At 34.9% G+C, this 27970-nt stretch overlaps 1 protein-coding gene across 1 annotated transcript; it reads left to right on the top strand.

The window, feature by feature from the left end:
- The first annotated feature begins 17 nt into the window (after positions 1-17).
- LOC129254740 (bystin-like) lies at positions 18-27822 on the top strand. The gene is made up of 10 exons (XM_064095066.1): positions 18-409; positions 13745-13830; positions 14329-14449; positions 17480-17612; positions 17836-17975; positions 18337-18434; positions 18869-18947; positions 22029-22094; positions 22689-22897; positions 24019-27822. Exons 1-10 carry the CDS (start codon positions 266-268, stop codon positions 24230-24232), a joined length of 1290 nt encoding a protein of 429 aa, XP_063951136.1. The 5' UTR covers positions 18-265; the 3' UTR covers positions 24233-27822.
- Positions 27823-27970: the final 148 nt, after the last annotated feature.

The following is a 27970-nucleotide window of genomic DNA, read 5'->3' as shown; positions in this document are numbered from 1 at the left end:
ATTGCTTGCGCGTGCTTATTAGTCGCCAGGCGCTAGCCAGAGAGAGCTCGGCTAGCTGCTGACGTGACCGCTGCTATGCTATGCTGACTATACTACTGCATGCCGTAATATATTATAAGGTCTTTGACTGCATGCATGCATGCTGCAACTGCTGCCGAGCGCGACATGTCGACAGCAACAGTACCGGTATATTTTATACCGGTACGGTACACGTGAATTGTGTTAATTGATATTGACATCACAATAGTATTAGTAATATATTATTATGGGGAAAACAAAGAAGAATCGACCAAAAAGAGGAGACCCTGTCTTCACGAGTGGACCACTGGCAGAGCAAATAGAAAATGAAGACACTCTCAAAGTCTCTCAACGAGTGAAGGAACGTAGACGAAAGGATGAAGAGGACTGTGTAAGGCCATTTTTTTACTCAATTAGATCTAGGCGTATCACTATCAGTCCCATACATGGGAATTCGTGTGTGTCGTGATTGAAGACAACCGAACAGTTCAATTTCAAGCCTCAAGGTTTAGTTTTTGGTTTTGAAATGTCATAATTTAGAAAGTATATGTACCAATTTCATAAAATGTAGACTTTAAGGGATACTTTGGGCTGAAAATATTTAAATCTAAATAAATAGAGTAAAATTCACAGATCAAATTCAAAATGCTTAAAATTTTATTAAAATCGGATAACAAACAGTAGAGGCGCACGACCAATATGGGAGACTCTCTCCAATAGGGGAGACAATCTCCCACATTGGAGACTTGCTTTACAAAAGGACAAAAGAAACAACACCAACAAAAGCATGATTTTTTCCACCCCAAATTTTGTCTCACTGACTGACTGAGGTCAGAAGCCCATTTGTTTTGTGTGTGATTGACAACAAAAATCCTTATCAAAAAGTAGACGGTGAAAAGGGGTAATTTTTCATGAGGAATCTGCTTATCACATTTTTATTTGCCGCCAAGGTAATCCTTTTGCAGCAAATGTAAACAAAGGAAATTGGATTCCAAAACTGGAGACTGTCTCTAAAATTGGATACCAAAATTCTTTACAAAAGTCTCTGATATTGGAGATAATCTCCCACATTGGAGATAGTCTCCAATATTGGCCGTGCGCCTCTACTGACAAACAATGTTATCCGATTTTAATAAAATTTGTTTGAAACATGACAAAGACCAAAGTCAAGATAGAGACTTAGAGAGTAAAGAAGACTAAAGTGCCCAAATATCGGACACTTAAGTATAATTGGACCAAAAATAAAATACATTCATTGAATCAAATAAAAATAATGTTTATTTCTGTAGTATAAATGTTGAATATCATAATGTATGTCATCACGCTCTAACTTTTTTAGACCCCAAAATAATTGCTTAATTGTTGATAAAATAATTTATTTTAGCTGTGCAAATGCCGATTTTAATTATTATTATTATTATCAATAATTTTGATATAGAACTCGGTAAATAATGATGATTTACTTACAGGGTTGTTTGATTTAAATCATGTCGATTTAAATCATGATTTAAATCGCGATTTAAATCACTTGATTTTTTTCAAAAAAATCACTGATTTAAATCAACTTTTATGAAAAAAATTAGTTTTCTCTATTTTCTCTTCTTCTTAACAGATACTTTCAATGTAATCATTTTCATTTCTGTTCCACATGCTTTAGAGATACTTTAAAAGAATGATACACCCTCATGGAGTCTGATTTAACACCACTGTTTTATTTTCAAATTGTAAAACAAGCAAAACTGATGAAAACAACAAGTTTCTAACGAAGTAATGATAAATAACTCTCTGTATCTACACCAAACTGTTAAATCTTCAATAAAATAATATATAAAATCTACAAAGGTGCTCAAAGTCCACAACTTGGATACTTTTACAAAACAGTTGAACTACTTGTATGTACCTCCTTGTTACTATTAATACCCATTCTTTCAAAAACCCTTTGTTTATTAGCTATTACCAGCTGTTAGTTGGGAAGTCCCCCATGTGATAGTTCTAGGAAATATTCCTAGCTAAAATCCCCCATGTGATAATTCTAGGAAATATTCCCAGCTAGAATTCCCAAGGGCAGTATAAGAACCCTAACAGGCCTTTAATAATGTCAATTTTGTTGGAAATTCTCAAGTTCTTTGAGTACTTCATGCATTGGAGTAACACTTCGGATGTTTTGAACTGACTGATATAAAAATTTCAAGAGTTTAAATGTATACATAATACATAACATTACTTGGGCTTCCATAAAATGTCCCTCTCTATAATGCAAATAAATAAAAAAAAAATAAAAAAATTACCTGTATATAAGTGGATTATTGTGTCAAATAGTACAATACACAATGTTCAAAAGACTACTTGACCACTATTATTGGTGTAAAACAGTTTAAATATAGTTTAAAACTTGTTAAGTGTGACCATTATTTTTCGTTGGAAAAAAATCAAAAAAATCTGATTTAAATCATAAAAATCAGATTTAAATAAAAAAAATCAAAAAAATCAACAACCCTGTTTACTTACCAAATGGACCTCTTTTGTTTTGGCTCCGAACATCGGATGTCTTCGCTCAGTTGCATGCAACTTCGTTCTGAAAACGAGCGCGCGCACCTCAACAGCTCGTGTTTCAAATTCAATCGGCCGATATGTTTGATTTTTAGGATCATGCCATATTTGGAAGGGTGTCAAATTTCCTGCCGTAAGGAACCCCCGCGGAGGCCATTGCAGATTTTTGGGTGATAGAGCGAACATGTGCGATCTCGGCAGCGATATAGTATCCTTAAATTAGACCCCAAACTAGCCAATCTGGAATAAAATTATTGGAAATGGTTTTTCAACTGATTTGAGTAGGTATGGGTGTCAACATTTACCAAAAAAAGTTAGGAGGAATACGGGATGGGGAAAGTGTTTTTTTTTCAAGGTCAATGACCTTTTCATATATACTGTATAGTGGTATCTCTGAGATGGAAGGGTGCAGGTTGGTGATAATGGTGTGAAAATGCACAAATTCTTACCAGAATATCAAATAAAATAAAATTTATTGCCTAGAATGCACATTCACCGATGAAATTCAAGGTCAAAGCCTTTCAAAGGTCAATGACCTTTTTTCCATTATATACCATTCCGTATAATGGTATCTCTGAGATAAGGTACAGGCTGGTGATCATGGTGTCAAAATGTACAGATTCTTACAAGAAGATCAAATAATATAAATTAAGTATCTAGAATGGACATTCACCAATAAAATTCAAGGTCAAAGCTTTTCAAAGGTCAATTATTTTTTACATTATATACCATACTGTATAATGGTATCTCTGAGATGAAAAGGCACAGGTTGGTGATTATGGTGTCAAAATGCACAGATTCCTACCAGAAGATCAAAAAGAATAAAATTAAGTACCTAAAATGCACATTGACCCATAAAATTTAAGGTCAAAGGTCAATGATCTTTTATACATTATATATCATATTATATAATGGTATCTCTAAGATAAAACGGCGCAGGTTGGTGTTCTTGGTGTCAAAATACACAGATTCTTACCTGTAGGAAGACTAAATTAAATAAAATTACCGTAAGTAACGGACTATAAACCGCACCCGTGGATTAACCGCACCCCAATCCTTCTCACATTATATTTGAGGTATGAAGAAACAAAAACTAAGTTAAAGATTTCAAAGTATCCAAAGAGATTACCGGTATGCGGAAATCTGCTGTTCTTGATCAATTCATCTACAAATGTTAGCAAGAAAGATAGGTCTCGACAATATTGGCCACTAACACACTCACTCACCTCACAGTCACAGTGTACACACACACAGCAATGCTGTTGTTGTACATCGCAAACTACAATACGGTACCACTACCAGTACATCTTATTAATTAATGATCTGTGTCTTTCCCGGCGTAGGAGGAAGAAACATTCACATTTCTTGCATCACAAACTCACAATCACTTTCATAATTTGTCTAGCATTTGATGTCTTAGAATGAATTTTTGATACGGGATTACAGGAAGGTTCAAGAAACAAAGAAATTGGCATTTTTTACAGTTGTTTTTAAGGCTTCGTGCCGTCTCTCTCGTGCGTGGTGTACATGGTATCTTATGAAAACCAAACGGGAAAGAAAAAATAAGCTGGTGCGAAACAGGACTTTGGAGGGGGATCGAGGGTTATAGCGCCAGCTTAAGTCGCACTATAACCATATACAACGCAAGCTAGCTAGCTCAGCTCACTCAACTTTCGCGCTCGCTCAGCTGTGACAAAATATTACCGAGTATGCTTGGCATCTCTTTGAAAGGGAACTTCGCTGCTTTGAACCGAGAATAAAGTCAAAATTAGTGTCATGAAGGTGGGTGCGTTTGTTATGGACAATATTTGTAATAATCGTAATAATCGCTTCTCATTACCCGCGGCTCATACCCCTCTAAACGACATTGCCCTGGGCGGCTACGCCCGGCCACTCGATGTGTTGTGAACTGGCAGACGTCTTACATGTTCGGGAAGGGTTACGGCGGGCTGGCTCAGACCCGTCACCGTGGATAAACCGCACCCCCGACTTTTGCTTCTATCCCGCCGAGAAAAAGGTGCGGTTAATAGACCGCTACTTACGGTAAGCATCGAGAATGCACATTCACCCATAAAATTCAAAGACAAATGTAAATATCCTTTGTAACATTAGATAATAATAATGGTATCTCTGAGATAAAACACCGCAGGTTGGTGATCTTGGTGCCAAAATGCAAAAACTTGTATAAGAAGATTAAACAACACCAAAATAAGTATAAAGAATAAACTTCCACCCTTGAAATCCAAGATCAGAGGATATATATACTGTATATATATATATATATATATATATATATATATACATATATATATATATATACATATATATATATATATATATATACATATATATATATATATATATATATATATATATATATATATATATATATATACATATATATATATATATATATACATATATATATATATATATATATATAGTATATATATATATGTATGTATATATATATATATATATATATATATATATATATATATATATATATATATATATATATGTTAGTATATATATGTATGTATATATACAGTGCGTCCCAGAAAAAACGAAACCGAGATTAAGCGATGATTTATCATAACTAAATCACAAATGCAATAGACAAATGACCTACCATTGTAAAGCTTAGAATCTCCTCTTTCATCTGATATTACTGAGATTATTCCTCATTCATGCATGAGTGAGCAAAAACAATTTGAAGAAAGGATACCAAAAACTAATTTGGCGAGGGGTATCTGAATTTCAAAAAGAAAATCACATGCCTAAAAAGTTCAATATCTGCTCTTTTATATGATACCTTAATCACAAAATTGGTCAAGAAGTACAAAAGTTATGTTCCCTCGAAACAACGCTTGTATTTCCATAATTTCATTAAATAAACGTGTTTTCACCGGTTTCCCACAGAAGCTATCGCATGGTTAACAAAAGACATAATGCATGGCTGATCGTCAACAAAACGGAGTGTCGAGTGACTTTGACGCTAACCTGTAAAACCTCTTCATTTTATGAAATTATTGAAATTCAAGCCTTATTTCAAATAACCAGAACTTTTTTATTTCTTGACCATTTTCGGTAATTGAGGTATCAAATTAAAGAGCAGATACTGAACTTTTCAAAAATGTGGTTTTCTTTTTGAAACCCAGATACAGCCCGCCAAATGACTTTTTGGTATCCCCTCTTCAAATTGTTTTTGCTCATTCATGCGTGAATGAGAAATAATCCAAGTAATTCCAGATGAAAGAGGAGATTCTAAGCTTTACAATGGTAGGTCATTTGTCTATTATATTTGTGATTAAGTTATGATAAATCATTGATAAATCTCGGTTTCGTTTTTTGTGGGACGCACTGTATATATATATATATATATATATATATGTATGTATATAATCTGTATGACATAAAAATAACCAATAATTTATCCTTTGTGTTCATATTTTATTTGTGAATAATGTAATTAAAGATGGCTAATTTGTAATTAAAATTTGGAGGTTTCATGATTTCAGTCTGAAATAATGAAGGTCATGGAGAATGGATTTAGGGGTCAGAGGTCAATGAACCCTTTCCAAAATATCAGTGGAAATTAAGTTAAAAAAAGTTGATAACCAAATAACACTTCTTCATATACTGCGATGCGTTGCCAAAAGCAATAAAACAATGAAATGAAGTATATAATTTGAAATATTTTTTATCTTAAGTAGCAGCATTTAATGCATAATAATATCTAAATCAAGGTTGTCATGTCTTTTCTCTCCAGCGATAGGCCACTCACCTCAATGCTATGAATAATATAAACTATTAGCTTAATCTTCTACTAGGTATCATTTTGTACAAGGATCGTGTATTTGGTCCAAAACAACTGATTGTTATGCACAAATTACCGGTAGGCATATAATAATAAAATTCAAAAGGAGATGATAGATTACAAGTACACATCCATCGACCTAACAAAACTCTTACAGCACTACTTCCAGTTCTTGAGAATCAAGCTGTGCAAGATATCAGTAATAATAGATCCTGGTCTGATATCCCTTGACAGAACATTAGGCTTTCATTGAATGTGCCAGATCAAAGTCCTGAAAATGTCAGAAGGTTTTCAAGAGTTTTATTACTCTTTGCTGAAGTTGAGAGTTGAGACACTTAACTTCATTTACTATGACAAAAGCTGCAGCTCTAATTATTGCCTTATTTCACTTCTTCATCATTGTCCCTGGCTATATGAAAATGTTCTCGGATGATGCTTGCCATAAGAGTTAGGCCTATCCTTTCCATTTACAGATTAAGTTATAGTTTTATAGTATTGATTGTAGCATTTGAGGTTAGTGACCTATTGCTACAGAGAAATTAGTACCTTGATTTAGATTTGTAAAATGCATATCTAAATGCTGCTACTTTAGACAACTTCACCATTTCAAATTATATCATACATGATTTTTTTACACTTTTGGCAATGTATTACTACAATATATATTAAAAAGTGCTATTTGATCTCAATTTCACCTTGAACTTTTATTTTGACATCATCATTGGTCAAGGATTCAACTATTAAATTTGTGTTCATTTTCCACGCAGGTCAGTCTTTTTCCCATCAGAATCACTATACCTACATGCCACAATCACGTTATATCGACCTATTTATTTAAATTCCCTGACGTTATTGATATAGTTGATTGACCTCTAACCCCTAAATATATTTTTTATGGCCATTTTTTATCCTTCAGAGTGAAATTATTAAACATCCAAGTTTTCATTACAAAAGCTATCTTTCTTTCTATATTTCACAAATAAAATGTGAATATAATGGATTAATTTCTTTTGGGGGGAATCATGCATTGATAATATAAATATTCATATATTATATGAAAATTGATCAACTTTTGACTTTTGACTTTGGATATCAAAGGTGAAGGATTATTCTTTATGATTATTTTGTGCCTTTTTATCTTATTGCAAATATTGCTTTTGACATTAAAATCACCAACATGCAGCGTTTTATCTCAGAGATACCATTATACGATATATAGCCTATGTAAAAGGTCATTGACCTTTGACCTTGAACTTTATGGATTAATATGCATTCTAGGTGATTAACTTTATCTTATTTGACCTTCCTGTAAGAATCTGTGCATTTTGACACCAAGATCACCAACCTGCGCCTTTTCATCTCAGAGATACCATTATAACGTATATGGTATATAGTATAAAAAAAGTTCATTGACCTTTGAAAGGCTTTGACCTTGAATGTTATTGTTTAATGTGCATTCTGGGTACTTAATTTTATTTCATTTGATCTACCTGTAAGAACCTCTGTATTTGGACACCAGGATCACCAACCTGCGCCTTTTCATCTCAGAGATACCATTATACCGTATATGTTACATTATGTAAAAAAGGTCATTGACCTTTGAAAGGCTTTCACCTTGAATTTCATGGGTGAATGAGCATTGTAGGTACTTGATTTGATTTTATTTGATCTTGTAAGAAACTGCATTTTGACACCATGATCACCAACCTGTAATATTTTATCTGGGAGATACCATAATACAGTATGTTAAAAAAGGTCATTGACCTTTGACCTTGAAAAAAAAGCACTTTCCCCAACCCGTATTCCTCCTAACTTTTTTTTTGTAAATTTTGACACCCATACCTACTCAAATCAGTCAAAAAACCATTTCCAATAATTTTATTCCAGATGGTTACTAATTACGGGATACTAATATTTCCGGTGGAAATCACTTCCCCCTTACAACATTTTTTTGGTCATCGATCTTTTTGAGTCCATAATACGTGAGGGTCATATTCTGATAGTCGTATGTGGGAAAAATATAGGCTTGCATCTCTAAGGCCGTGTTTATGTTTCCACTTTTCAGGCCAGAATCAGCGTTTCCAAACGTGATTAGTCCAAAACACGGTTGCGTCCATGCTTACTTTCATATAAACGCTGTTTCAGAACGCCGATCGTAAACTCACAAAAAGGTGCGTTTGTAAACGTCGTTTGACCAGAATCAGGCTTTCTGGGGAAGTATAAACAGAACCACGATCGTAAACGTGTTTAAATGACGTCATTTGGTACATGCTTCCGGTGAGATGGAAATCCGCGGGCAAATACAGTCGCATTGCTCCATGGTCGCATGTTACCTCCATGGAAATACCTCTCCTCTCCCTTGTTTTGCATGTGTAGTACTATTACTAGTATTACTCTTCCAATTAGTCATCACGATGAACGTTGAGGGATTTACACCCAAAAAAAGCGGAACATGAGTTATAATGAGGAGACATCGCCAGATGCCCCAGTAGCTTAAACAAATAGATATTTTATTATTTTGTATACTTAATAATAATATTCTTTATTTTTTTAACTATTATCCTCACCATGGTGGAAATTATATGGCTATATCAAGAAGCTCCATGCAATGATTAAAATATCGGAAATTGTTCGATGTTTAAGGCCCTGTCACATCGTTCCGTGCAAGCCTTGCGGGCGACTTGCGGGTAACTACTTTTGCTACTCGCAGGTCGCCCGCATTGACAGTATCTCGCACGCATCTCACACGCATGTTGCCCGCAGAGAAGCACGCAAGTCTGAGTTGCCCGCAGAAAAGTTGTGAACATGCTCAAAACTTTTTACAGGTGAGTTACGGGTGATTGCCCGCAACTCACCCGCAGAACACCAGTAGGAGACCCGCAGCGGCTGCAATTCACACGCAGTTAACCCGCATGAAGACCGCAGATTGCCCGCGGATTTCTGCTCGATATCAACAAACATGCAGTGAAAAAAAAATCAAATTAAATTTAACTCGATATTTCTAAATAGAATTTGACACATTCTTTTGTTAAAGAAATTATATTGGACATTATAAAAATAATGATATAGGATTTATATGGTGCATGTACCAACCTTGTTCAAGGCACTCTACTCCAGCAAAGCTACCGTAGTCTACCGATACCTGTGCTCACAGCTTTTTAAGGAATTACTTCCTGTCGGTATCCATTTGCCCATTTATGATATGAAATATTTATTTTTTTCATAATAATAATTAAAAGTTATAAGATGAGTTTTTTTATTGGACAGCTTGAGATATACATGTATAACGAACTTTAAGAAATTGCATCACGGTGTAATTGTGTTTAGGACAATTAGTATTCTTTTTAAAAGTGTTTTTTATTCTATATTAAGCTCGATTATTGTGAAAACAACATTGCATGATTTGAATATAATTATGTCTGCAATAGTTGGTGTTCACAATACTGCAACTAATTATGTAAAAGTGTATGCAGATGATTTTGTTTTTGAAAATAAAATTGTCAAAAGGACCGATACTTAATTTAATGGAGAGATGAATAATAATAATAAAAAAGTTATGAATCTTGCCGACATTTTTCTGATTCACCTATGTCGAAATTTTTCCCTAAAATTTGAACATTCTGGGCAATTTTTGTTATCCTGAAAAAGATGCGTCTGGGTATTAATGCAACTAAATAATTACGAATGCGAAACGCAAGCAGAAATGAACAGATGGAAAAGGTACTTATTAAAGACTGCATACAGTTAGTCATGAAGACGTTTCATATTTTAAAAAATCAAATAATGCGAGCGTGAAGCGCGAGCTGATTTTTTTGACAATTCTACCTAAAGAATGGAGATTCTAAGCACTTTTTGTAACTTAAACAGAATAGGAAATTGATGCCAGCGTGAAGCGCGAGCAAATAAAGTCGAGATTTAGACCTAAAACGGGACACTCTATTCATGTTTTGTAAATCATGAAAAGAATGAGTAATAGGGGACTTTCGTACATTAATAATGCGAGCACAAAGCGCGAGCAGAAAATTTTTGATATTGTGATCTGAAACTGGATAATGATTTAAATTAAGAGAACAAGTTGACTATCTGAATAAACAGGTGCGCGCGTGTTCCATATTTAGACCTAAAATCTAGGCATTCTAAATACATTTGTTATCATGAAAATCAAAGTGAGCGCGAAGCGCGAGCTTAAACGATTTGATATTCCGATCTGAAAAAATAGTCAATTTCAGCTCTATATTTCAAGCAATTTGTAGGGAAATTGTGAGGTGGTTATGGATCGCACTTAATAAAGAGCTTATATTTTTCATCATGATTTCTTTGAGTTTTGATATATTACCGGGACATCCATAGGACATGTCATCATATGAACATGATGATTGTCTTCCTATTTCTCTTGCTAAGCGCGAGATAAAACAAAAGGGACAATTTAATTATTAAATTAATATCTTATTCATGAATGCCTAATGAAGGTGCGAAATCTGATGATATTATGGCCTGAAAACTGGACATTTCAAGCACTTTTGTAATTATAAATAGGATGCATCAGTTAATATAATTTTAACCATTAGTGCGAGTGCAAATTGCAAGCCTAAATTTTTTATACACTCATGAAAAGGGGATTTTAAGTAGTTTGTTGTATAATCAATATTGAGACATACATAACTCGCCAATCAAAATGTGAGCGTGCAGCGCTAGCTGATGTTTTGACAATCAGATCTGAAAAGGAATATTTTGAAAACTTTATGGAATACACGAAAATAATAGGTACCTGATAAGTCAAAATTTGAAAGCGCGCAGCAGAAAATGTTAATATTCAGACCATAAAACTGTCATTTATACAGAGCACTTTCCGAGATGAAATATGTTTTTATGTATATTGACTTCCAAACTTAATATTGAACTCCATATTGAACAAGACATGAAAATCACCTAACAGGCAATGCGAGCGCGAAGCGCAAGCGAAAATTTTATGTAGTGACATGAAAGAATCTTTTTATTTTCCAAATCTTCCCCTCATCTTATTTTATTCACTCGTCTTCCTCCTCTTCTTTTTTTCTCCTCTCTTTTTTTTCCCTCCTTTTTTTTTTTTTTCTTTCTTTCCTTTTTATCCTTTTTTTGCTCCGCCAATAGGGGGAGGGGGGCGGGCCCCTCGCCCCCCTGGATCCGCCTATGTATATTTAATAAGATCCATATATCCTCCTCACAATTTTTCTTCATGTCTTTGCAAAGTGCTTCAGAAGTTCCCTTTCGCGTCAGTATATATAAAATATTTCAGCTAGCATTATGTTTATTGAGATACACAGCATGTCCAATAACAGATGCGGAATATCCGAGTTTGTTGTTTATATAAAATTGTGTAAATGATTTAGATTTCAAGTCAAAATGTAAAAAAAATCAGCTCGCGCTCATATAATTCATTGATACTCTTTTTTTCATGATTACAAAAACTGCATGGAATGTCCGATTTTAAGTCTAAATAAAACAAATAAAAAAATAGCTTGCGCTTCGCGCTCGTATAACTCGTTTGATTAGATACCCATCGTGTTCAAGATTGCAAAAAAATATTTAGAATGTTCAATTACCAGGTTGTAAAAGTTTTCAGCCCGCGCAACTAATCCAACAGTGATTAGTATGTTCAGGGTTAAGGTCCAAAAAAAAAAAAAAATGAGCTCGCATTTCGTGCTCGGAGCATTATATTTTTACATTTTCCTTCATGTTGGACAGTACTTTAAAGGTTCCCGTTCAGGTCAGTAAATAAATACTTTCTGCTCGCGTCCAATTAGGCCTACAGATGCGGAATCCGTGTATGTGTAAAAAAGTTTGTTTTCAACTAAAAATATCATAAATTTTCAGCTCACACTTCGCGCTCGCATTATTCATTGATACCCTTTCATGATTACAAAAACTGCGTGAAATGTCCGATTTCAAGTCTAAATCTAGAAAAAAATACCAACTCGCGCTTCGCGCTCGCATCACTTAATTCATGATTGCAAAAAGTATTTAGAATGTCAATTTTTCAGGTTTTAAAATAAACGAAATTTTAGGTCGCGCTTCGCGCTTGAAAATGTTATTTAGTACTATGCCCACCTTTTTCATGGTTACATTCAACTCGCTTATTAACGGATATTATTCATAATTAGTTTTTTATAATGTCCAAATTTCAGATCGTATATCCATCCTCTTCATGATTACAATCGAGTGTTCAGGTCGAAATATAGAAATTTTCAGCTCGCGCTCACATGGTAATTTATATTGAGGCCACATGAAATACGTTGTCTTGTTTCTAAGAATGAAAGTTTAGTTAGTACTAACTCCTTTAAAAAAAATCAGATTTTGGGAGCAGTAACGGGGAAAATGTGAATGAAACATTTTTCCCGCCCCTTCCCCTCTTTTGATAACTTGAGCTGGATCTATCCCTTGGTATGACGAAAAGAAAATGTGACTAATGATAATGAGGAACCCTACCATGCCACATGATTTTCGAACGTCGGGAATCGGTTCTGATATTTGTCAGTAATCAGAGCCTCCACCCCCTCCCGCCCTCCCCCACCACCACTGGAAAAGGCCTCGCGACTCCCTAGCTGTCTGTGGCCTCCGAGTCGTCGACCTCGTGGTCGGTATCGATTCGATCGGCAATGGTCTCAGCACGAGGCATGTTTACTCATAGGAATTACTTGAGAAATGACGATTGCCCAATGCTTGCACCTTGCATGCATCTTACACGCATGTAACACGCAGGTTGGCAGTAGATAACACGCAGGTTGGCAGTAGATAACACGCAGAGGGCACGTACGTCGCCCGCAACTTACACGGAAGCTTGCACGTGCCTCGCCCGCAGGTCACACGCAATGCACGCAAGTCGACAGTAGATTGCACGCGTCCCGCACGCAGAATTTGTTAAAATTCTTGTTTTTGCCCGCAGAAATTTTGTTGCGTGCTGGAAATTATCTGCCCGCAACTCACCCGCAAGGCTTGCACGGAACGATGTGACAGGGCCTTTAAAAGTTTAAATAACAGTCGACGTATCTTCCCCATAACAACACTCGGGGGAAAAAAAACTTTCAAAAAAGGGCGCACCCAATTTGACCTCACTTTCCTGCTCAACGAAAATTACGATGCGAAGCCAGCTGGAGATCGTGATTTTGCCTCTGAAAAGTTAAGCATAAACAGCACTCCCAGAAACACGTTTACGATCGGCGTTTTGAATCGACGTTTGAAAACGCTGATTCTGTCCTCGCAATGGAAGCCTAAACACACCCTAAATTTGATCATCAATTGGAGGTTTATGATCAACCGTAACTTCCCTTCAGCCAAGAGCTTGACTTTATCTTTGTTATTTTTGTTTTCTTCTCTCAGTTTGTTGATGACAAACTTTCAAGAAAGATCTTGGAGCAAGCAAGGATTCAACAGGATGAACTTGAAATTGAACATGGCATGACAAGGTAAGGAAGTGTTCTTATCAATTCCATTCCTTATCATCCACAAAATCCTTTATCCAAACCTATTCCCCAATTAATTAGTTACTTCCTCACATTTTTGTAAACACTTCTATATGTATGCTTGTTTTGCATCTCTGTACATGTACATTGTTGTCCTTTGTTTGTAAACTCTGTGATATAAACATACATGTACTAAATTCTGGTTATTATTATATCTCATGCCCTTTGCGCCTAACAGATTTACGTTCCCTATGTTCCCCTTGTTCTATTTAATTTTAATTTATTTCTAAATGCCTTTTTTATCATCATTATTTGTACATTACTGACACCGTGACATGTATACCAATGCATACTATGGTTTGAAAAACAAGTGTTTGGTCCTTTACTTCTGAGCCACCTACAGTCTATAAATTACATTTTTTCTAGTCTATATTATGACAGGTAATAACTGGTCACAGTCTGTAAAATGTTTCAGTGCATATTTTTTTTTGTTCTGTTCAGACTTGGTCCATCTAAGAAGCCTGCTACAAGTCTTGGTCCTACAAGGACTGGTGGTTCAGATGATGAGGAGGAAGAAGAACAAGAGTTGGCCCAACATGAGGGTCAGTTCTTCGATGAAATTGTAAGTCTATGCTACCTAATTCCTGCAGAAATGTTCATTTTCATGTCATTTATTGATTTATTCAGGTCTATTAAAATACATCAAACATAAACAAAAATAACCAAACAAAAAAAAACTAGAATTTTAATTCGTCATGAGGACGAATATGGTGATCTGTCTCTGATTCTCATGATCATGAATACAATCACCATGTTTATTGAGATCAATATGATCATCATGATGAAAACTGAACTTTTATTATGAAAAGAACATGTTGAATACTCTTGAAAAGAGGGAAATTGAGAAGTTATGTGAAATTGGTGGGCGATTCACATGGTTCATGTAATAGGCCTATCAAAAGGAATTTTAATATCTTTTCTTGTGCAATATTTTAACTTATATACCTTGCAATGGTCATAAAGGACCATATGCGAAATGTTGAAAAGAAAAAAAAATTTCTCATGTTCACCCCTGGGCTCGAACCATGGACCCTTGAGACGCAAGTCTGCTGCCTTACCAATTGAGCTACACTATTTCCTATAGACTTTACACGTAAGCAAATTAAGAGGATCTCAAATCCAATTTTGCAAGTGAAATACCGGCATGATCCCGGCATCTGAATGGAAAATGGAGACCACACTAGCGATAGCTTAGAATCTCAGCTACAACATTCTCCAAGCTCAGAGAAAACCGACAAATGGAAATGGAGATATGGCTCGCGAAATAGAGGAATGTAAAATCCAGTTTTGAGAAAAAGTAATTTCCCATAGAGATTACACACAAAATGAGCAAAAATGACATGCCTCTATAACTTGCCATTTTTCAGGATGATCCATTCCTTTAAATGTAAATATAGCCATTACATTAGAAAGAGTATCTCCTCAGCTACAACATATAAAAAACTGAGCGAAAATTGACCAATATTTACAGAGAATTTGCATAACTATGATGACGTCATAAGTAGCAAAATCGAAATTTTGATTTGCGACGCCATTTTAATGACGTCATGATGAACTTTAGGGTCAAATGTGGCATGAAATCATATCTCCCATCCATACTCTATTCGAATATGAAAAAAAATGGGGGTCAACGGACTTCCTGAAGAGCTATAATGAATTTTGTATAGGCATGTTTTTGCACATATATTGTCTATGGTTAGTGCGCGTGAGCGCGTGCTGTAAACTTGATGGAGGCTTATTCCGTTATTACTTGTCGTAGAAGCTTGATCAAGGTATCAAATTACTCAGAATTATATTATCAATCCATTGATATGAAAAAAATGGCAATCCTGTGTTGTATAGTGCTGTTTCGCGCGAGAAACTGCACGCGCGCAAATTTTTGAAATGCTTCAAATGACCTGATTCATACTCTACTTTGGTCAAAAAGTGATTTTGAGCATTTTTAAATTTTGCCACGCGCGTTGTGACCTTTACATGACCTTTGATGACATGGACAGTTGACCCTTGACCTGAAGTTAATGTGATGTAAATATTGTTGATAATGTGATTTTACAAAATGGCGTCTAGATGACGTCACAATGACTTTTTGACCTTTCATACAGATGACATGATAAGTCCTTATACCTGATGATATTTTGAAGAAAATTGATAATGTAGATTTGGAGATCTTATGGTCACAAGAAAAGGGTGGAAAAATAAAAATAAATAAGAAATAAAAAAGAAAATTCGTACGAAATTAATAGTTGATCTGTCGATCGACAGATCACCTAATAAGAAAGATAAGATGAAAAGGCTAAACTTGACAGATGATATTTCCATAACATGCTTATTGATAAACATGAAATGGGACACTGCAAAAGAACAAAGTGTACATGTGGGATATTCCACGGTTACTCACGTTACATTTGGAGACACCTTGACTCATACTTGGAGCTGTAACTCCATTATTATTGATAGTGAACTAAACATCTCTTTATCACAACATAGTACGCAGTCTGACTATCCTTTGTATAAAAACAAAACTTGAGAAATTTCATTATGCTCCTGGCAAATCTTTGAAATGTGTCGGTTACTCATGTTACATGATTTGGACATACATGTATGCATAAAATGAAAAGTGGACATAAGTGAAAAGTGTCCTCATGCAAGGCTTTTATGAAAGTTGATTATATCCATTTCAAAGAAGTATATTAGGGAGACAAATTTGTATATAATTAAAAAAATAAAGAACACATGGTTTTTACTCTGGGTGCAGATAAAGTGGTTACTCTCGTTACGGTTCTGATGGGCTATATGTACAAAGACACATTGAGCTCATGTCCACCAACCTATGGAATTGCCCATGTATGTTCTGTTGAGTCAGTCCCCATATGCATTAAAATGTGAAACATTAAGGCTTGAACTGATAAATATAATGAGATGAATTACAATAAGGTTATCGAGTTGTAGGAAATCTGTTTTAAAATGAGGAAGAAAATTCCAAATCAAGCTAAGGAACTTTGAATCTAAAAGAAAAAGTACTGTATTTTTACATTCTTCACCATAATTGTCAGGATTTCTAGTGTTATAACCATGCATTCCTGTTTAACATTTTATCAAAGTGGCAAGATTGTATGGTCCTTTTGTATTCAGTAATAATGTTTGAAAACCAATGCGATTCATTATTTATTCAACTGATAGATAAAGGAAATCGCTTTTTTAAAAGTGGTTTTGAGGGAGCATAATAGTCAGACATGGAACATATAAAATGGGGGCCATGTTTGAGCACCTAACTATTTAACATGATTTTCTTTTTACTTCACACAAAATTTAGTTGATAATATTCTTTATATTCTTATGAGTAAGTGTGCCAAAAATCTCATAAAAAAGTTGAAAGAAATATATGATTTTCTGGGAAAAAAAACCTTGGCCAGTCATTTTCTTATTGAATAAAGAAATGGTGCCCTTGGCAGGGCACCTGTTAACTATACACACATTTATGTATCCAGTCCAAAGATTTTTTGGTGAAAATTTTCAGAATAGTGAGGGAAAAAAGAAAAGGAAGATTTTCTTTCTGAATAATGTTTGTACAATTCTCTTGTCTGTAATGTAGGATGTAGATGAAGAGGATGAGAGGGCGCTTGAACAGTTCATGGCGAAGGATGCACCAATGAGACGGACTCTAGCTGACATCATCATGGAGAAACTGACAGTGAAGAAGACAGAGGTAGCATCACAGATGACAGGTGATGACAATAATTGGAAGAATTCTGTCGTACATGTAATGGTAACAGCAATAATGATGATTTTGGTTGGATAAGTGTTTAATATGTTGAATCTTTGATAATGACAGCATGAATGGAAGCATTAATAGTGATGATATTAGCGGAAGCGACTGATATAATCATAAGTGAAATAATTAAAATGATCTTAAATCCACCTTTTCCCATTTCCTCTCCTTTAAAACAGAATCTGGAATGGCTCTTCCTGAGCTGGATGATCGTGTTGTGCAGGTTTACAAAGGTGTAGGCCAGATTCTCTCTCGGTATCGCAGTGGTAAACTACCCAAAGCAATTAAGATTCTCCCAGCACTCAAATCATGGGAACAGGTGAGAAAATTATTTCTATATTTCACAGTTGTTTGTTATCTACATGTGCCACTCTCCACCCAGGTGTAGTTAATGGGTACCCGGTAGGACGGAATTCCTTGAATGCTCGAGTGCCTGATCAGGGTAGCCGTGATAAAGCCGGGGTGATAGTATGCATTAAGCGCTATATAAATGTTGCATATTATTATCTATAATATCAGAGTCGCTTCTCCCGTTTCTTCTCCACATTCTTATCATCATCATTCATGATCATCATAAGTGCCACCATTGATGTTGATCCTCCTCCTCCTCATCATCTTAGTTTTCTTATCTTTTACTGCCATCATCATTACGTGTGACTTCATGTTTTTTACCCCTCTAGATATTGTATATCACAGAGCCTGACAAATGGACAGCTGCATCTATGTATCAAGCAACAAGAATCTTTTCCAGTAATCTCAATGCTAAGATGGCACAAAGGTAAGTTACATTCCTTCAATCAAATGAATTTTTTTGGGGGGTATATCACCTGTATTCAATATGTAAACAAAGGCAAGTACAATGAACTTTTTTTTTCAGTTTTCCTTTTTAAGAGGGAGAATACATTCAAAGAAAGACCTACTGACCCTAATGAATTAATTAATGACAGATAATTCCTAGTGGTATGATAGCTTTCATAGTGAGTTATATATCTTTGTTAAGGGTAAGTGATACATAATTCAATAAATTACATATTTAGAGCCAGTTAATTAATCCTAATATCGATTGAATGGATATTAGAATAATTTTAGTAATCAATTAAAGTCATTTTATAAGTGTAATATAATACTAATTTGATTTGTCTGCTTGAGTATATTTCAATGCTTTCATATTAATTGCTATCATATTTTCATTTTTCATTATGACAATCTCAGGTTCTACAATCTTATTCTATTGCCAAGAATACAGGATGATATTGCAGAATACAAGAGATTGAATTTTCACCTCTATATGGTAATTGATAATTTTTTTTAAATTAAGTGTACATATCCTTAAATTTTTATCCAAAGCAATTTATGCTCATGTGTCCATTTTAAACATAATATTAGATATAATTTATAAGATGTCATAAGCAAATGATTTCTATACGAACAGATTATTGTCTAAAAGTGTGCTGCTCTGGGTGAGAATGGTTTCAACAAAAAATTCAGTCCTAACGATCCTAAAATTTGAACAGATTTTTTTTTTTTATAGAATGCCCAAGTGTTTGCATGTATGAATGAAAAATATATGCCAAATGATACGTGTGTAGAAATTAGAATATGAGTATAATCATGGGATTCTGTCCTGTATATGGGTATTCCCCCCCCAAAAAAAAAAATATATATATATAATACACATGCTTACATATATGCTTGTCTGTGTTGCTGATTTTCAGCATAATTAGGGTTTTTCCTCTAGATTCCAACATTTCACATGTTTGCTTCATGTGAACTATGTAGGAATATACTACGTGTAGATATATATCTACTGTAGTCCAGTAGACAGTCTCATTGACCATGTATAATACTTGGAAATATTGTTAAGTACAAGGGTTTTTGTCTCACCTGCAGAGCAGAGTGAGACTATAGGCGCCGCTTTTCCGACGGCGACGGCGGCGGCGGCGTCAACACCAAATCTTAACCTGAGGTTAAGTTTTTGAAATGACAGCATAACTTAGAAAGTATATGGACCTAGTTCATGAAACTTGGCCATAAGGTTAATCAAGTATTACTGAACATCCTGCCTGAGTTTCATGTCACATGACCAAGGTCAAAGGTCATTTAGGGTCAATGAACTTAGACCATGTTGGGGGAATCAACATCAAAATCTTAACCTAAGGTTAAGTTTTTGAAATGTCATCATAACTTAAAATATATGGACCTAGTTCATGAAACTTATACATAAGATTAATCAAGTATCAATGAACATCCTGCTTGAGTTTCACATCACATGACCAAGGTCAAAGGTCATTTAGGGTCAATGAACTTTGGCCGAATTGGGGGTATCTGTTGAATTACCATCATAACTTTGAAAGTTTATGGATCTGATTCATGAAACTTGGACATAATAGTAATCAAGTATTACTGAACATCCTGTGCAAGTTTCTGGTCACATGATCAAGGTCAAAGGTCATTTAGGGTCAATGAACTTTGGCCAAATTGGGGTATTTGTTGAATTACAGCCATAAATTTGAAAGTGTGTTGGTCTAGTTCATAAAACTTGGACATAATAGTAATCAAGTATCACTGAACATCCTGTGCAAGTTTCAGGTCACATGATCAAGGTCAAAGGTCATGTTAAGGTCAAAGAACTTTGGCCACGTTGGGGGTATTTGTTGAATTGCCATCATATCTCTATAAGTGTATTGGTCTCGTTCATAAAACGTGGAAATAAGAGTAACCAAGTATCACTGAACATCTTGTGCGAGTTATAGTAGTTTTCAAAATCAGCACTGCTGCTATATTGAATCGCGTGATGCAGGTGAGACGGCCAGAGGCATTCCACTTGTTTGTTGATTTATGTTCTAGATTGGTATTGAAGTAAGTTCAGCTTGGTTGCCACCTTAACAACCTTGATCAAGTTTTTTAATTAGCCTATTATTAGCTTGTATTCAATATGTAATATGATACCAATCTCAAAGCAGATACATGTATAATGAAAACGTAATTAATACAATTTTTCTAAGGGTTCCTTTGACAAGGAATCCATTCATGACCATAGTTTTTGTCTCACCTGCATAGCAGAGTGAGACTATAGGCGCCGCTTTTCCGACGGCGGCGGCGGCGTCAACACCAAATCTTAACCTGAGGTTAAGTTTTTGAAATGACAGCATAACTTAGAAAGTATATGGACCTAGTTCATGAAACTTGGCCATAAGGTTAATCAAGTATTACTGAACATCCTGCCTGAGTTTCATGTCACATGACCAAGGTCAAAGGTCATTTAGGGTCAATGAACTTAGACCATGTTGGGGGAATCAACATCAAAATCTTAACCTAAGGTTAAGTTTTTGAAATGTCATCATAACTTAGAAAATATATGGACCTAGTTCATGAAACTTGGACATAATAGTAATCAAGTATTACTGAACATCCTGTGCAAGTTTCAGGTCACATGATCAAGGTCAAAGGTCATTTAGGGTCAATGAACTTTGGCCAAATTGGGGTATTTGTTGAATTACAGCCATAAATTTGAAAGTGTGTTGGTCTAGTTCATAAAACTTGGACATAATAGTAATCAAGTATCACTGAACATCCTGTGCGAGTTTCAGGTCACATGATCAAGGTCAAAGGTCATGTAAGGTCAAAGAACTTTGGCCACGTTGGGGGTATTTGTTGAATTGCCATCATATCTCTATAAGTGTATTGGTCTAGTTCATAAAACGTGGAAATAAGAGTAACCAAGTATCACTGAACATCTTGTGCGAGTTATAGTAGTTTTCAAAATCAGCACTGCTGCTATATTGAATCGCGTGATGCAGGTGAGACGGCCAGAGGCATTCCACTTGTTATTTTTAAGTAATGCAGTTATCATAATTAGGGGACTACTAATTAGCATATGTGTAAAATCAAAAGTATTCGTGAATGTCCATCCAGAAAACCCTAAACATAGATAATACTGCCCCTCTAGGTTTTTTATGACGAGGAATTCATTTACAACAGTATTTTCCTGTTTAATGATTGTAATCGTCATAATTAGCATAATGTGCTAGTTATATGTGCAATGTATAGATTTCTCTGTCACTGTATTGTCCAAAGCGGATTGAGAACTTGAATGATAAAACTCTTGTAAGGTTTTCTATTCGAGAATTTATTCATGACACTATTTTTCCCTATTTACGAATTTTGATTAGCACAACCAACTAAAAAACCTTTTACTTAACAATTTTTCCCGGTATGGAAAATTCTACTGGACTCCTGGATGATGGTATGATAAGAGATAACCTTAATTTTAAAGACTTCAAAATTGTTGTTCAATGTGACTGTTGGAGTCTAACTTTATTCCCTTAACCCTCTTAGCTATTATCAATTTTGTTCACACAATTTTTTTCAGTCATTAAAGAAGGCTCTATTCAAACCAGCTGCTTTCTTCAAAGGAATCCTCCTTCCCCTTTGTGAGGTGAGTAGTATATTATTCTGAATAGCCCTGGTTTTTTTGTGAAAAACTAATCATGCTAAAAAGGGTTGATCTGTTAATAATAATAAACACAGCATTTATTATGCGCCATCTATCTAGTAAACTATTCCGAGGCGCTGTTACGCTTTTCTGACAGCGGGGGAGGGGGGGTTGCGATGAAAATTGACTTGCACATCAACTGTGAGATCAAAGTGTATTTGTCCGAAAAAAATTTCCTCACTTGTTTGGAGGAATAGTTTTTTGCATTGATTTTTCATTTACATGAAAAGTCATGAAGGGATGTGGCGACTAATTTTCATGTTGTCATTGTATTGCGTCAGGGCTGATATTGATAACATTCGGGTTTGGTGCAATTTGCTCTCAATTTTGTCATTGTTATTATTGTAAATGTTATTGTTCCATTAATTATATAAAATTATAAATCACTCTTTTCCTTTGTATTTGAGGCTAGAATGTCACATGCGAGCTTCATCCTCATCTGAACTGCTTTTCATTTGCTTTTGCATTGCTACCTCGTTTGTGGGTGAAAATTTCTCATTACCTCCTTCTCCCCATTATGTTTTGTTCCTCTCTCAGTCTGGAACTTGCACTTTACGTGAGGCAGTCATTGTTGGTAGTGTTGTTGCCAAATCAACCATCCCTGTTCTTCACTCCTCTGCCGCCATGCTGAAACTTGCCGAGATGGATTACAGCGGAGTGAATAGTATCTTCCTCAGGATTCTCATTGATAAGAAGTATGCACTTCCTTTCAGGGTCATTGATGCTGTGGTACATCACTTTCTTAGGTCAGTAAAAAGCCAAGTATATGTATATTTTTTTTATACGCCCGTCCTACGGGACATATTATGGTATCACGCTCGGTGCCCGTCCGTCTGTTAACTCTTCCTTGTAAACATGATAACTTCAGTTTAACTTAACCTAGGCTCATATAATTTTGTGTGTATGATACTAGCATGAATCCCAGAAAGGCTATTGATTTTGAGGTCAAAAGGTCAAAGGTCAAGGACACAGTGACATGTTTTCATCTAACCCTTCTGCAGTCCTTGTAAACACGATAACTTCAGTTTAACTTAACCTAGGCTCATATAACATGGTGTGTATGATACTAGCATGGATCCCAGGAAGCCTATTGATTTTGAGGTCAGAAGGTCAAAGGTGAAGTCGCCACCTTCCACTTTTCTTGCTTGACCAATAACTCAATTTTCTGTGTTACAGGGGGGCGTATTATGTGCTCGCCTTAGCGACACTCTTGTTTCAATTGACAAGGAACCTTCTCTTTCAAATGGTGGCCCAAATTAGCAACAACAAAAAAGGAAAAGAGAGAAAAAGAATTGTAATGAATTGTAATGATATGATCATTATTCTCAATTTCCATTATTCTAGAGCAGTAGTCATTTTGGGATGAAGACATGTGTGTTATGGTTATTGACTTAATCTTTTCCGTACCCAGGCAGCCTCTCCAACTCTCATCCAGGTCTATTTTCTTTATCATGTAAAATTGGGATTGATCTCTCTGATTTGTTTGTAACTCTATTCTCTATGTTTTGAAATGCCAAATGAAATTATAATAATATTTACTGCTAGTACTTGGAAGGCATTTCTATTCATCTTGAATGGCAAGTCATGTGAATGTGACTCTACAAGATTGACTGATTGACAGAAATGAGTCTGTAGTTATTTGTTCTGAAATTTGTTGTGGAAACTGCTGCATTTTATTCTTGTTCAAGAAATTAAGCATTAATATTCACTGATAGATTTTCAGGAAACCTAAAAGCACTCTGGTGCCTTTTGCGGTGATTGTTCTAAAGTGAACATTTGGTGACTAAACTAAACAGAGCTAAATGAATACGTACGTATTGATGCTATTTAACTCTGAAGTATGGATCTGTCTTTTCATTCTATGCAGGTTTGTTCATGACAAGCGCCAGTTACCCGTCTTGTGGCACCAGGCCTTTCTAGCATTTGTTCAAAGATATAAGGAAGACATCTCTTCAGAACAGAAGGAGGCCCTTATGGAGCTGCTTAGGTCTCACTCCCATCCATCGATAACACCAGAAATCCGCAGGGAAATTGTTAACTCAAAGTCACGAGACTGTGAAGAACCTATGGGTACAGACTGAGGTCATACAACTTGGCCTGAAAAAATGACTGGAAGTTGCATTTTTCAGCAAAGATATAACTGCTGGAATCATAGAGAGGAACCTTGACAGCTTTCCTAGTTTATTCATAAGTTGCTCCTTTAGGAAGATTGCAGGTAGCTTTGTAATATGTGAAAACAAAATACATTGTGTTATTGTGTTATCCAGTGCATAATGACCATTGATGAATGATACGTCACTCAACCAGTCTCATATATTATCTTTTTGTTATAAATAGTCATAGTCCTCGAGAAATATTTCGAAGTGGTTTGATATCCCATGATACAAATAGTGGCTTGTATTCTCAATAGAGGTCTTGTTACAAAACCATGGACTATGCAGATTTTGAGAATATAATTATGCTTATTTCATCGCGTTTAACTACGAAAAGTCCAATTAAAAATGTGTGCTTTTGGCAAAGGGTGGTAAATTCATGCTTGAATGAAGCACAATAATACAAGAAATCTGCATAAACCATGGTTTTGTAGCATAGTACAGTTGAAAACCTCTGTTGAGAATACGTTCCATTATGTTTTCTTGCTTTTTTATTGAGATGCCCAGACAAATACAAAACATACTAGGCATTGTGCATGTGGGAATTAAATAATTTTTTTTTAAAGAGCAATGAAAAATATAGTGTCTCTAAGAACACGATGGAGAATATTTCAGGAAGTACATTATCTCATCGGTGATTTGATCTGATAAATTCTGAGCCAATCAGATACAAGAATTTCTGTCTCGCGAGACTAGATGTACCTCTTTTCCGATTGCGTGGCGACTTCGTCAATATTGACATCTTAGCCAAGGTTAGGTTTTTTAACTGTCATAACTCGAGAAGTATATGGACCTAATTCATTAAAACTATGACATACGGATAATCAAGTATCACTCATCATCTTGCATGCATTTCTGGTTACATAATCGAGGTCAAAGATCGTCTAGGTACACCTATTTGTGGGTATCAACACAGAAATCTTAACCAAGTTTAAGTTTTTGAAATGTCTTCATAACATAGAAAGTGTATGGGCCTGTTTCATGAAACTTGGGGGCATATTAAGGGTAATTAGCTATCACTGATCATCTTGCATGAGTTTCAGGTCACATGATGAAGGTCAAAGAACTTTGATAATGTCACATATGTGGGTAACAACAGTGAAATCGGAGCCAAGGCGTTTTTGAAATGTCATAACTTTGAAAGACTAATGATGTATTTCATGAAATTTTGATGTAAGGGTAATCAACTATCACTGATTATCTGGCAAGAGTTGCAGGTCACATTGCCAAGGTCAAAGATCATTAGGGTCAATAAACTTCAACCATGTTGTGCTATAAAAAGAAAATGGTAAAGGTTTTGAATTTTAAGATGATTTTGAAAGTATAAGACCCTATTCCATTGGTCTTTCATATATTGGTTATAAAGTATCAGCAAGTGGATGAATGGTTACTAGGCAAAGGTCAAGATTCATTTGGGGTCAACAATTTGAAATTATACTTGAGTATTTTGCATAGCATAGATGATGGATGTAATTGTCAACAGGTATCAGAAATTAGATGAGTATAACTTCAAGAGCAAAGGTCATTTCAGATCAATTAACTTGGATAAGAATAATGGATATTTCATTCATTATTTTTTAGTATTTAAGCACATTAAATGAAACTTTATGAGAATGTAATTGGATATCACAAATGAGTTTCTTTGTTAAGGAACCTAAGATTTTTCATCAGATGTGTTTTTTTCTTTCAAGAAGAAAACAATTGTTTTGAAAGACATCACTGCTTCTATACTGGATTGTGTAATGCAGGTGACACTGCTAGAGGTGTTTCACTTGTGTTTGGACAAGTCCACCCCAACAAAAAGTTGATTTGAATAAAAAGAATAACACTGAAAATTTCTTCAAAATCGGATGTAAAAATAAGAAAGTTATCACATTTTAAAGTTTTGCTTAATTTCACAAAACAGTTATATGCACATCGTGGTGGGTCTGCAAATGAGGAGACTGATGACGTTATCCACTCACTATTTTTTTTTTTATATGAAATATGTATTGTTCCAATTTTCTCCCCATTGTCAAGTGAAACAACGATTAATACCTCCCTGAACATGTGGAATTAACATTATTTAATACTATATGGTTCAGTCAAGTTGGTCCATATTGTCAAAAATGTTAAAAATTAAATATTGTATAATTCAAACAATAAAAAACATGTCGCTGAATTGTGCATATCACTGTTTTGTGAAAAATAAGCAAAATTCTAAAAATGTCATAACTTTCTTTTTTTACATCCGATTTTGATGAAGTTTTCAGCATTATGCTAGTTTGATTTTTCTCTATTTATTCAAATCAACATTTTTCTGGGATGGACTTAACCTTTAATGACATTCCCCCATGGACTCAGTTCAGTTACTAAATTCATCTTGCACACTGCATTTCACATTCATATTTTGTGTAATTTTTATTGTCTCGCCTGCATAGCAGAGCAAAGACTATAGGCGCCGCTTTTCTGACGGCGGTGGCGTCAACATCAAATCTTAACCTAAGGATAAGTTTTTGAAATGTCATCATAACTTAGAAAGTATATGTGCCTAGTTCATGACACTTAAACATAAGAGTTATCAAGTATTACTTAAAATCCTGCCCAAGTTTCAGGTCACATGACCCAAGGACAAAGGTAATTTAGTTTCAATGAACTTAGACCATGTTGGGAAAATCAACATCAAAATCTTAACCAAAGGTTAAGTTTTTCAAATGTCATCATAACTTAGAAAGTATATGGACCTAGTTAATAAAACTTGGACATAAGGGTAATCAAGTTTCACTAAACATCCTGCTTGAGTTCCAGGTCACATGACCAAGCTCAATGAACTTTGGCCATGTTGGGGGTATTTGTAACTCATAATCATAACTTTGAAAGTTTATGGATCTAGTTAAGGGTAAGGGTAATCAAGTATCACTGATCGTCTTGCACAAGTCTTCGGTCACATGATCAAGGTCAAATGTCATTTAGGGTAAATGAAAATAGTATTTTATTATCATATAAATGGTGTTTTTATGAATAATAATATTCTACAGTCGTTTTGAAAGTCAGCACTGCTGCTATGTTGAATCGCGTAATGCAGGCAAGACTGCCAGAGGCGCTCCATTTTTTAGTTGTACTATATATATATTACATCAATATTGTTTTATTCTTTTTAATTTTTTTCAATCATGTTTTAAAATACATTGATGACAGTTAAGGGAAAAAGATATTTTAGTTGAAATCAGATCTCTAAAACAAATCTTGATATTTTATCAGTCAATCACTCGAGAGCAAGTTGTTGATGATGCTACATGTATATTTTTGTACACAATTACATTTTGGATCAATTTTGGGTATGACGTGCACTTACAAAATGTTGCATAATTACCTAACAAGCACCCAGGCTTCTCAATTATGATCTCAAAAGATGCCTGAGACTTTAAGGGGAAGTTCATTATGAAGAAAAGTTTGTTGTAAAAATAACAGAAAAATTAATGAAAAATATACTGATCTCTAAATAATAAACCGTAAATCTTTTTTCTATTGCTTCATTATTTTGATTGTATGATTTGTTGCTTGATTGTGCTGGAGTGCCTTCTATCGACTGTATGAAATAATTTCTTTCTTTTTAAAATCAAATATCCACCTTATAAGCAGTGTCATTCCAAAAGGAGCTCAATCCATTTTAGGTAATTCTGTGTG

The sequence above is a fragment of the Lytechinus pictus genome, chromosome 1 (genome assembly GCF_037042905.1).
Source record: "Lytechinus pictus isolate F3 Inbred chromosome 1, Lp3.0, whole genome shotgun sequence".
Classification (NCBI taxonomy): Eukaryota; Metazoa; Echinodermata; class Echinoidea; order Temnopleuroida; family Toxopneustidae; genus Lytechinus; species Lytechinus pictus.
Note: the sequence above shows the minus strand (reverse complement) of the source record. Positions and strands in the feature narration are given on the sequence as shown.

What these genes read in the sequence shown, in the direction of transcription:
- LOC129254740 (XM_064095066.1), top strand. Translation starts at nt 266, where the DNA reads ATGGGGAAAACAAAGAAGAATCGACCAAAAAGAGGAGACCCTGTCTTC. An exon ending in ATTGAACATGGCATGACAAG is followed by an intron (nt 13,831 to 14,328) that starts GTAAGGAAGTGT and finishes TGTTCTGTTCAG; the next exon opens with ACTTGGTCCATCTAAGAAGC. An exon ending in GTGGTACATCACTTTCTTAG is followed by an intron (nt 22,898 to 24,018) that starts GTCAGTAAAAAG and finishes CATTCTATGCAG; the next exon opens with GTTTGTTCATGACAAGCGCC.